Genomic DNA, 12,941 nt, shown 5'->3' on the forward strand with positions numbered 1-12,941 from the left:
CGACGTGATTTTTCCCCCCTATGCGATGAAAGATTGTATAAGCACCCTAAAGGGTGCTTTTAAGCACCCTAATGGGTGCTTACAATGTTAAATGCACCCCCACGCCACCCCCCTACTATAAACGTGAACCCGAAGCGTGGCGACCGCAGCGAGCCCGCGAGGGGCGGCGGTACGCATCCTCCGACCTTTTCCTACCCCCACTATCGACGTCGGCGTGGAGTTGAGAATAGAAAGTGTGGCGAGCGCAGCGAGCCACCGAGCCCGAAGCGTGGTGAGCGGATGCGGATACCTTCACAGGTATTGGAGTCACCTTGAGGCCTTCACAGGTATCCGTGTACCCTCGCGGGGCTCGCTGCGCTCGCCACACTTTCTATTCTCAACTCCACGCCGACGTGGATAGTGGGGTATGAAAAGGTCGGAGGACGCGTACCGCCGCCCCTCGGGGGCTCGCTGCGCTCGCCACGCTTCGGGTTCACGTTTATAGTGGGGGGGTGGCGGGGGGGTGCATTTAACATTGTAAGCACCCATTAGGGTGCTTATACAATGTTTAATCGCATTGCATCGCATTGTATGGCATTGAATGCCATATACAATGTCATACAATTTTAAAATTGTACGGCATTGTACAATATCGTGCGATGTCGCGTCGCATCGCATACCATCGCATGCCTTATGGTATGCAATGCGATGGGCGCCGCCAAACTACACAAGTACCAATCATTGTGTTAAAAAACATTGTTTAAAGGAACCAAGACAAGGAGCCATTCATGTATTTTGAACATTACTGAATTGAGGAGACCATTATTATCTTTTTATTTTTTATAATAATTATGTGAAACAATTGGATGCTTTAAGACACATTGCATTGTTTTTTTTTTTTTTTAATATAGGGGGATATCTCTACCCTAGTAAAAGAGCATTTGATAACTCGTGTATTTTGTATTCACTACAGATGTGTCAACTTACTGTACACGTGACCTAAAATATGGGTCTTAGCAGCTCTTTGTTAAAAATTTTACCAAATTTGCCTTTCACACTGTTATGCCTTACAGCACAATGGATGGGTACCCTGTACACCACCTGTGGATTAGTGTGCTGTGGCTGTGTGAAAAAGATGCTGTGATAAATAAATAGGCAATAGACTAATGACCGATATGACTGAGCCATGCCACTCTCGTTCAATGGTAAGTAGGAAGTGGCCTACCACTGGTTGTGTACTGAATACAGGTCACGTGCAATTTGTTAAACATTGTGAGATCCCTCTGCATTTGGAATTGTGTGCAAAGCTGAATCTGGTCCAAAATATGATTACTTTACTATATGTCATGACATCTGACAATGCATTCATGTTACGTAAATTCTAGGCATCTACAACTGTACTGTAGTTTTCAGAAAATGTCTTACATCTCTGCTAAACTCCGCAAGGATGAAAAGATGTTTTCTGTCACCAATGTGATCTGATTTCCACGTAGAAACCTGAAGACAAAAATACATATTACACACAAAGCAAGAAATGAGGGCATATGCCAAATTCTGTATAGCCTATATGTATTAATAATATCACTGAGTCCTGCTTTTATCTTTTCTATGTTGTCCCCAAGTCACTGATGAGGGCATATTACGTATTGGGGCATTGATGTGTGGCATAATTATCAATTGGTGGACCGCGGTGTGGCTTATTATGGGTTAGGGCACTTCCATGTAGTATTTTATACATTTGGGACACTGCTGTGTGGCGTATGCATCGGGGTCCCTTCTGCATGGTATTAGTATTATGTTTTGTCACTGGTGTGTGGCATACTATGAATAGACTACTCTATTCATTGTATGCCACATAGCATACTCATACTATACAGTGAATTACACCACTTGCTGTGTGGCATATTATTACTTTGTGGCACCGCTGTGTGGCACTTACTGCATGGAGCCTGCAGCCCCTCAGGGGGCCATACACTTTTACAGAGATATAGGACAGTGAGTAGTAAGATGCTATTAACACTCTTAGGGGGATATTCAATCTCCCGCCGCTATTACCGACGGGGGAAATAGCGGCGGGGCCCTATTCAATGCTGTCTTCCCCGACAGCATTGAACAGGGATCTCGGCAGAATGTGCCCGACTTCACAAGCAGTCGGGCATGTTCTTCCGAGAACGGCCAGGAATTGACGAGCTCCTGGCCGCAGCTTGGCGATTTCGGGCCGCTTCTCACGCCCACACCCCCTTCTCGGCGCTCGGCAGGTGGGACATTGAATCCTGCCTGCAAAATCTGTGTTGAGCCAGTCGAGAACGGGACAGGGGTATAATATTGCCAGGTATATACTTGACTGCTCTATATTTGCTCATTGTGATAATTTGCTCTGGTATTCATTATTCTTTTTTTGTTATTGAATACAAAGCAAAGCATATAAGTTCATAGAAATGGCTCCCTATAGGTCAGGCCTGTTTTAGAGAAGAGAGGACTTATGTGCAGATTCTGTTGAGGGCACCTCCTCTCTGGTAGCACGGCTGCCATCAGAAATTGTGGGGCCCGCGACTAATAAAATATTCAGGGCCCCCCTTCCATTTCTCGAACACCCGATGTGCCTGGTGACACTTCCTCTGTCTGCAGCACTGACCGCACTAATCAACCTCTACATAAGGGAAATGTGAACTATGTTTTTGATAATTATACTTGATATACTCTAGCCTGGGCTACCTTTCTGTCTGGGCCCAGGACTGGAGTCCCCACGGCCCTCCTGATGGCTGCCCTGTCTGGCAGTGCTAAAGATTCTGTAGGCATCAAAAGTGTGTCCATGCCACAGACACTCACATACTGGCCTTTATTCAGATCTGATCGCAGTACAAATTTGTTTGGAAAATGGGCAAAAACATGTGCACTGCAGGTGGTAACATGTGCAGAGAGAGTTAGATTTCTGTGAGTTATTTTGTTTCTGTGCAGGGTAAATACTGGCTGCATTATTTTTACACTGCAATTTAGTTTTCAGTATCAACACACCCCACCCAAATTTGGGTGTGGTACAGGGGTCCGACAGTCGGGATCCCGACAGTCATTAGCCCGACGTCGGGATCCCGACTGGCAGGACCCAGACAGCATGGCGAACACAACAAAGCCCCTTGCGGGCTCGCTGCGCTCGCCACGCTGCAGGCACGGTGGCTCGCTACGCTACACGAGCCACCTATTCTATTCTCCCTCTATGGGGGTCATGGACCCCCACGAGGCAAAATAGCCGAGAGCCGACGGGAACCCGGCTGTCGGTGTTTTGACAGTCGGGATCCTGACGTCGGGTAAATGCCTGTCGGGATCCCGAATGTTGGGACCCCGTCCGGCACCCCCAAATTTAACTCTCTCTGCACATATTACATCTGCACCACCTGCAGTGCACATAGTTTTGCCCATTTTCCAAACAAATTTGGGTACTTGTGTATTATAGCGGCGCCCCTGATGTACATCGTGCAATGTTTTTATCGCATCGCATCGCATGCCATGCACTCGATGGCATGCGATGCGACGCGATTTTGGCCCCCAATGCGATGAAACATTGTATAAGCACCCAAATGGGTGCTTACAATGTTAAATGCACCCCCACGCCACCCCCTCCACTATAAACGTGAACCCGAAGCGTGGCGAGCGCAGCGAGCCCGCGAGGGGCGGCGGTACGCGTCCTCTGACCTTTTAATACCCCCACTATCCACGTCGGCGTGGAGTTGAGAATAGAAAGTGTGGTGAGCGCAGCGAGCCACCGAGCCTGAAGCGAGCCCCGCGAGGGGACGCGGATACCTGTGAAGCCCACGAGGGGACGCCGATACCTGTGAAGGTATCCGCGTCCCCTCGCGGGGCTCGCTATGCTCGCCACGCTTCGGGCTCGGTGGCTCGCTGCGCTCGCCACACTTTCTATTCTCGACTCCACGCCGACGTGGATAGTGGGGGTATGAAATGGTCGGAGGACGCGTACCGTCGCCACTCGCCACGCTTCGGGTTCACATTTATAGTTGGGGGGGTGGCATGGGGGTGCATTTAACATTGTAAGCACCCATTAGGGTGCTTATACAATTTCTAATCGCATCGCATCGCATTGTATGGCATTGTATGCCATACACAATGTCATACAATAAAAAAATTGTATGACATTGTACAATATCGCGCGATATCGCGTCGCATCGCATACCATCGCATGCCTTATGGTATGTGATGCGATGGGTGCCGCTATAATACACAAGTACCCAAATTTGTACTGCAATCAGATCAGAATAAGGGCTACTGTACAGTATGTCACCCAGCTCTTAGAATATTTTAGTAGATTCATTTTATTCTATCTTTTATTGTTAATAAATCTTGCTTTGTTACTTTAAGCCTATTTATCATGTAGGATAATCTCTGAAAACATCTGTTTTTGGGGGATACTTGCAAATATTAAGGATCCCTTTAACGTATGCATGAAGGAACGCAGCAGATATCTCCTTGCTTGGCCAGACAGAATAAGGGCATCTCCAGATGACATTATTCTATTGTAGCCTATAAAATGGCCACCACACAGGCATGGTCAGCAGACTGAGCATTCGAGTATGGCCTCAGCACCCAATACAGAAGAGAAATGTGGAGTTTTAACAGACGAGAGGGTCCTAGTGCAGAATCTGCATAAGTCTCCTCTGCTACATGGCACAGTAGGCATATAAACATGGGTGCAGTGGATTGCATGCCCTGCACAAACAGCAATCATTGTAGATACTGTATTTCAATTATTGCTTTTGCATCTTCCCACATTGCAGGGATGGACAACTTGTATTCCATAACTTGCTATTACTGTCTACTTGCCATTTACCCCAATGACTCTACTGACTCATTGACATTAAATCATTAAATCATTGACATTAAACTACCTCTAATCTATAAATAATGTAGCAATAAAAAAATCATCTTTTTTAGTTTGTCAATTTAAAACGGTAAAATCCTTATGGGAGCAGCATACTGACAAGCATGCTGGGTTCTGTGGCATTTTTATTTGATTAACTCCATTGATGGTAATTATTTTAACTGACAACGCTTATTGCAGGCTGATGCCCCAAAAGAGTTCTACTGACACTGTAAACAACATCAAAAAAATTTGGGTTGTCAAAGAGCTTTGAGCCTCCGAACAGTTCAGTGCTCCCTGCAGGTAGTTTCTAATGTCACATGACTAATTATATAATATAATACACAGGTCAAATACTAATGTCAGTGTCACCGCGGCATATTAGCTACAGGAAATCAATAAATAAATGTCCATATTTTGAAGTATCTGGATTGTGTCCTTTATTTATGCTAGTTTTAAGTGTAAAATACTGTTGTAATTCATCTTTACAAATTGTATTTGGTATCATGCAGGTTTTTTTTTATATACAACCTCTATGTGAATATGGCAATAGTATATAGGAAAAACGCAGAAATATTAAATAAAAAGCACTTACAGAACAGTGAGCTCATCACACGTTGCAAAACTGGAATTGTTCAGCGTCCCAATATTATTGCCTTCAAAATCTCTGCGCAAGAGACATGTGATTAGTGATATATTGCTCATATATTAGATTTGCAGACAACATATAACATTTATGATTCCGGAGTTTGGTACAGTTGTTACTTTGTTGGTTTCCTAGAGCTGTACCAGTAAGTACTGGCAGATCCTCTAACACAGGGGTGGCCAAACCTGTCCTCAAGATCTACCAACGGTGCATGTTTTCCAGGCAACCTGTGGATCTATAGTAGGAATGAATGCAGCAGGTTTTAAAATGTGACAGTTGGTAATGACTACAGCTGTGCAGCAGCTAGGTGATCTGGGGAATGTGACAGTTAGTAATGACTACAGCTGTGCACCAGCTAGGTAACCTGGAAAACGTGGACCGTTGGTAGATCTCGAGGACCGGTTTGGCCACCCCTGATCTAACAGAATACGCCTGTACTGTTAATAACATCCTCTATAATCTCTGAGTGTTGGTGGATTGTAAACTCTTCAGTGATTTAAATGTGACTGGCCCACCCACAGTCTTACAATACAAGTGCAGGGCTGTATGCCTTCCTGTGTTGGCCCCACTCCCAAACCTGTGATGTCATGGCCACTAGCCAGGGGTGGATTGGGATGGAGAACCAGTCTGGCAAATTTCTGGAGGCAGCCCTACTGGAGGTGAGGTCTGTTGAGGGGGTGGGGCCTGTTGAAGGGGCGGGATCTCTCCTCATATGGCCGGATTCTGAGTTGGACTTTATGCTACTGTACTTCCACTACAGTGCTAAATAGAATATGTGGATATGGCCGCAGTCTTTAGCTTACACCAGAAGTCCAGCGCATGCATCTGACCCACCTTGGCCAGCATATAGTAAGTTGTATATTACTCTATGGCCCTTATTCCGATCTAAGCGGTAACGGCCGCTTGCGGCCGTTCCGCCGATGTTTTCGCTCTGCGCATGTGCAGAGGGCACTCTGCGCATGTGCAGGCGAAATCGCCGCACAATTTTTTTTACCGCCGCAAAGGGGGTGGATAGGGGCGTGAGGGGCTACTTAGCCTCATTTCCCTATGCATACGCCCCGCGTTTCATGGGCGTTCCCATGCAAACGCGGGGCGTACGCATGGTAATGAGGCTGTGACGCATGTGTTGGGGGCGGGCATCTGACATCGCCGGATGTCAGCTGCCCGCCCCCATACATGCTTTCATACGGACAAGTGTCCGTGAGGTCTATGGTTGCGGGAGCTGGTGGAGCGTGCGGCCCTGCCTTCGATGGTCGGCGACCATCGAATGCAGGGGGCTGCTCCAAGATGGTGGAGGCGTATCCCCCGCCATTTTCATGCGGACCGCCACATGTCCGCGTACGGGCGGCCGTGGCGATCCGTATGGAAGGCGGGGATTCGCCTGCACGGTCGGAGCCGCATATGCGGCTCCGGCCGCACCAAGCAGAATAAGGGCCTATATATTGCACTTCGGTTGTATTTTAATCCACGTTTCTGCTTCCGTCATGGCTCTTATTACACAAGTAAGTATGAAATACAACGAGTAGTCATGGCTAAGGGTATACGGTCATTAGGTTGACACAAACCGGTCGACCACTAAAGGTTGACATGACTTAGGTCGACATATGTAATATGTTGACATAGCTAAGATCGACAGGGTTTGGAAGGTGGACATAAGCATTAAGTCAACAATGGCAAGGTTGACATGAGTCTTTAAAAAAAAAAATTGAACGACATGTCTATGTCGACATTTGGGACAAAAACTTGAAAAACTAATGTCGCCTTTTGAAGGTCGACTTTGCAACCCTGTTGACCTATTTCATGTGTTGATATTGGTCGACCTAATGACCCATACCCGGCTAAAGATGTGTACTGTTTGGAGCGCACGGGCAGTAAGAAAAACAACAATTTTTTGCAAAGAATCCCATTAATGACTTTCTAACTCCACCAAGCAAATGTAAAACTACAATTTCAATCTTTTACGATTAATACATTTAAGATTTTGATTTAGAATTTATTTTGTGTTATTGGGAAACAACTTACATCCAGTTGATGGATGGCATCTGGGCACATAACTTCTGAGGAAGGGCCTCAAGCGAGGTGTTGGTCATTGACCTACAGCACAAAAACAAGCAAATGTGTTAGTTTCAGTTTAGTACATGAATTCGCCAATTCTGACTACATACAATGCACAACGTACAGACACCTAAAGAAATGATCTGCGCTACACTATAACAATGGGGAATAATAAAATAGATCAATTGCAAATATATATTTAGATCACAGGGATTAGGCATTCTGCAGGTGACTGTACGGATTCAGTATTAAATCCCGGCGGTCGGGATCCCGGCGTTCAGAGTCCCGACGCTGGAATCCCGATTGCCGAAATCCCAACAAGGGGGGGACGTGGATCGCCCCCCTTGCGGGCTCGCCGCGCTCGCCACGCAGCGGGCCCAGTGCCTCGCTACGCTCGGCACACTAATTTATTCTCCCTCCGGGGGTGTCGTGGACACCGCCAGAGGGAGAAAGTGTCGGGATTTCGGCGATCGGGATTCCAGCGTCGGGATTCTGAACGCCGGGATCCCGACCGTCGGGATTTACACTGCATCCCGACTGTACATGGGGCGATTTAAGTGAAATAAAGGCTTGTGAGCAGTGCCCTCCAGCCCCCTTTACCTGTTGCAAAAACTGGTGCGGCTGCAGATAGCAAAGACAGACATACTTCCAGAATCTTTGTTATCTATTGTGCCAACGTCAAACTTTCTCAAGAGGCAAGTAGAGGAGGGGGGGGGGGGGGGGGGGTCTGCTGTATTGGCATAGGTGACAAAACGGTCTGTTAAAGTATGGGGCTGTGTGCACTACACACCCTGCTCCCATTATAGATACATCCCTGTCTTTTAGGTATTGTCTGTAGAAAAGTGATCTGTACCTTGATTATTGGTCGGCATAACAACCAAAATGCAAAAGAGCTGATTAAGCTGGTACGTGATCGCGTTACAATTCTCATCAGCATCTACAATTCTCCTTTATACGACTTCTTACATTTCCCATGCACGGAAAGATAATACAAAAAGTAATGATGCATAGTCAACATGATAAACATGCTTTTATTAATTGACCGATAACAAAAACCAATGATACTTACAAGAAGAATAATGACTCCAGCCCAGTGAAAAGCTCTGGTGTGATTTCCATAATCGGGTTTTCATCTAGGATTCTGAGGACATGTATTAAGGGAACAAACAAAGAAATCACTGATTTACATACGAATACCTGAATCTCTGTAATAGAAATGTTCTGTCTCTATAGAGGTATAACTTTAGGTTAAATATATAATGATAATGCACACACAGGCATTTATATTATTTCCCCGTCTCTAGTGTGAATAAGAGGTAAAATAATGGAAGGATGACGAGAGAACTGTCAGATGGAACTAATCCTGTATAATAGGGTAATGCTGCTCCTCACCTTTATGGTGGGAATTCAAGTGTTTTGCATCTTGTGGCCTCCACGAAGCAATTCATGTGTTGCTCCGTTTAGGCGCACGCAGTTGCCCGCACTGACTAAAGGTGCCCATACACGGTGTCATCATTGCATGCGTTTTGGTCTACATCGCATCGCATGGCATGCAAATCGCATGCGATTTGCATGTGATGCGATTGGGACCTAGTTCAAAAAGTGCAGCACATACTTTTTGAACTGTGTGATGGGATGTGCGCGGGAGCGTGCATCACATCGCACCTGCAAAACGCACTGTGTATGGGCACCTTTATTGTTATGTTGCTCTGTAATTTTGATGGGCTAGCCGCTGGTGACTAGGAGAAATATAATAAGCGCATGCAATATACTGTAATATTATCACAATCAAAGGAAAAAACTTCTGATAATGAATCTGTGATAATATACTGTAATCATCAATTTTGGGTTTACATCTGTGCTGCTTATACATACACAAAAAGGAAACCAACAGTGCTCCTGTTATACTGTAGCTAAAATGCGTGTAGTTGCTTAAAATAGAAGATTCAAGAATCCCAAACAACAATGCAATAATCATTCTGGGCAATTTAAAAAAAGGCACTAAAAACATCATAGTGAAAAAGCGTCATCCAAATATTGGCGTCAGTATTATTCACAAAAAGTATGTAAGGGCTGAGACAATTCGGAAACTTTCTGATTCTGAGTTGGGAGCAAAGCAAAGCAAAGCAAAAAAAAAGTAATTCATTTTGCACCTGGACCAACCATGTTGCAAATATATTTTGATTTTATTTTGCATGCAGGGTAAATACTGGCTACTTTTGCATGTACCCCAGAAATGCTGGACAGCTTTATTTGTACACTGCAATTTAGATTTGAGTTTGGAACTTGCGTCAATAAGGAATCTTTATTTTCTTGAATGAACAATTATTGAGTCACCACGTTTGGACTAGTACCAGCAATCACTGGAAAGTTATATAATTGCATTGTGATCACATACTGTCTCCGTGGCCCTCTCAGCAGTGCCTGGCGTTAGCAGCCAGAGCCAAGCTATAGAATGCTTAGAATTCTAGCATTGGGCAAAAGGGACAGCACAGCAGCCCCAACACACTCAAGGGTACCAGGCATTGAATAATGATAATAATAATAATAATAATAATAATAATAATAATATAAAATCCCCAGCAGAGAAACCTCTTATCTTAGTAACTTGAGTTATGTAAGACCACTGAAGGCATGATATTGTTTTGATTTTGTGCTATATAGTATGTCAGGTATATATATTATACCCCTTTCACATCGCACAAATAACTTTATTGCCGGGTTAACCGGGGTCGAGTTGCAGTGGGAAATTGCCGCTAAAACAAGCCAGGTCAAGCAACCCAGCATTTAGACCTGGGATTAAAACAGGGTTAAACACACGTCAGACCTGGGTTGATATTCAGTGTGAAAGGTTCTGACCCAGGTTATTCAACCCAGCAATCAGCAAACTGTGCTGTTTTGTGTCTCCCTTGATGGGTTGGGATTGTTTGGTCAACCTAATGATGGTTGACAGTCATTAGGTCGACACCGATGGAGCGACATACTGCAATGTCGACAGGGGTCTTGGTCAACATGGCACAAGGTCGACAGGTGCCAAGGTTGACACGGGACAAGGTCAACAGGTGTCTAGGTCAAAACATGTGTTAGGTTGACATGGGTTAGGTCAACAGTCAAAAGGTCGACATGGGGCTTTTAACTGTTTTTGTCTCACACCCAGCAATAACTAGGAGTGAAAGTGCAGTGTGAAAGGCTTTGACCCGGGTTCACGCAGGTTTAAAATCCTGGGTCGGACTCCAATTTGCCATATGAAAGTGGTAAAGGAGGCTTAAGTCCATCGACTGCTCTTTACACTTTCTATTTTCTAATGAACATTTTTCTGAAAAATTTTAGTGAAATATAATTCCAGTAACTTAGATGCTTACTATTATGGTGCCCATACACGCACCAATTTTACCGGTGCGATGAGATGCGCGCTCCTGCGGCATCTCATCGCACAGTACAAAAAGTATGTGCTGCATATACTTTTTGTACTGTCTTTTGATCGCATTGCATCGCACGCACCTCGCATGCACAACGCATGCAATGAGATGTGATGCAATGCGATTTAGCACAAAATGCACCATAAAATCGGTGCGTGTATGGGCACCTTAAAAAATGTATAGATATGTTTGTTTTGTATTTATTCCCTATCACACACAACCACTTTCACTTGAAAATAACCACTGGCCGCAAAATGCAGCTATAAATAGGGGTCATACAAATGGGCTATTTTCAGAAATGATCAGTATGACAAGTAGCTCTAGTGGCTGCATAATAAATACTAATGACAATTCGGTGCAAACTGTTTTTTGGACATTAGGTCTTTCTTAAGTACATTACTAATAGAAAGGTTAATTATTTGCCATGCTCTAATTTTCATACTAATATCAATTCTAATGAAATATTCCAGACTTTTATTAACTCATATAATATATCATAACTTGTTCTGGGTGAGCACCAGACAGTGGGCCCACCTTCGCGTCGGCAGTTTGATGGATTCAGGTAAGTATATGCATATAATGATAATAATACTACTACTACGAATAATAATACTAATGATAGTAATAATGTTGTGTCTATGGTGAGACTTCCTTGTAGAATACTTTTGATTGCAAGGCAGATTCACTGATAGCCGGACCACACAGCACCATGCAGGTATCTCTCTCTCTCTCTCTCTCTTCAGTTTTTATAACTTCGCAACAACTTTTTTCATTGGATGCGGATTATTAGGTCGACAGTAATTAGGCTGACACTCAATAGGTTGACCACTATTGGTCGACACATGAAAGAAATCATCTTATTAGAAATTGGGTGACATGTGGAGTTGCAATTTAAGTTCAAAGATAAAAATATACTTACAGCCATCTTAATTCACGTAAGTGGCTGAAAACCCCATGTTGTAAGGACATAATACAGTTGTTACTAAGATATCTGAAACAAACAAAAAAAACAACATTTTAATATGGGAAATCTGGATTGAAAGTTATGTATTGCAAGCATCATTTCTAACTCATTAAAGTAACAGTAATCTGCTAAAAACAGACTTGCAACTTGGAGTAAGGTGATATACGCTGTCATTAATTGCATTTGCCTAGAAGAAGGGCTATGAAACTAGAAACCGTTATTTTTAATGCACTGTTGTAGTGTATTAGTGTATATATCTGCTACAAGATCCCCATTGGCCACACGCGTCATGTTCTATTCATATGAATTTACAGAGGATAAAACCATTGGGAAAGGGTAGTGTTAGGAGTGATTCTAGTAAAAAACGACGTTTCCATTTGTGTAGACTGATACAGCTTTCACATTGCAAAATGCAGGGTCGCACCGGGACGTTGAAATGGTTCAGTCCCGGTGTGACCCTGCATTTTGGGAGGTTCACATCCCCTCAGCGAACCGGCATTATTGCCGGTTCGCTGACATCATCCGTCGTGGCGGGGTTTCGGCACGACATCGGGGCGGGGGAGAAGGCAGCGCTTAAGGTGCCCATACACACACCAATTTTACTGTGCTATACGTTTTTGACTGTACAATGGTTTTATACAATTTTCCTGCCAGAATGCGATGCGATGTGTATTTTGATGCGTGCGATGCAATGCGATTAACCCATGTTTGTACTGTTAATTTTCAGATGTAGTCTAAAAAATACGTGCTGCACATACTTTTTGGAGCATACAATATCGGACTCCCGGGAACGCGTATCGCTGCCGCCCATAAACACGCTACGATTATTGTAAATGCTATGCGTTTTGTACTTTAATAGTACAAAATGCATTCGATAATTGGTGCGTGTATGGGCACCTTTAGAGCTGGCGCTGTTCCAAGTGCTGCCTCCTCCATAGTGTGAACGGGAAACGGGTCGCTCCATAGTGTGAACGGGAAACGGGTCGCTCGAACCTGTTTAACCCGTTC

At 44.4% G+C, this 12,941-nt stretch overlaps 1 protein-coding gene across 4 annotated transcripts in view; it reads right to left on the reverse strand.

Moving 5' to 3' along the window:
• The window catches only part of RXFP2 (relaxin family peptide receptor 2), a 207,492-nt gene that overhangs the window by 22,101 nt on the left and 172,450 nt on the right, over nucleotides 1-12,941 (reverse strand). For all 4 annotated transcript variants that reach the window (XM_083169817.1, XM_083169816.1, XM_083169815.1 and 1 more), the window contains 5 exons: nucleotides 11,889-11,960; nucleotides 8,620-8,691; nucleotides 7,518-7,589; nucleotides 5,445-5,516; nucleotides 1,405-1,476 (listed from right to left, as the gene is read on the reverse strand). In XM_083169817.1, coding sequence (XP_083025943.1) covers nucleotides 1,405-1,476; nucleotides 5,445-5,516; nucleotides 7,518-7,589; nucleotides 8,620-8,691; nucleotides 11,889-11,960 — 360 coding nt within the window. The remainder of the gene's footprint in view (nucleotides 1-1,404; nucleotides 1,477-5,444; nucleotides 5,517-7,517; nucleotides 7,590-8,619; nucleotides 8,692-11,888; nucleotides 11,961-12,941) is intronic.

Source organism: Crinia signifera, chromosome 2, assembly GCF_055691185.1.
Source record: "Crinia signifera chromosome 2, ASM5569118v1, whole genome shotgun sequence".
NCBI lineage: Eukaryota > Metazoa > Chordata > Amphibia > Anura > Myobatrachidae > Crinia > Crinia signifera.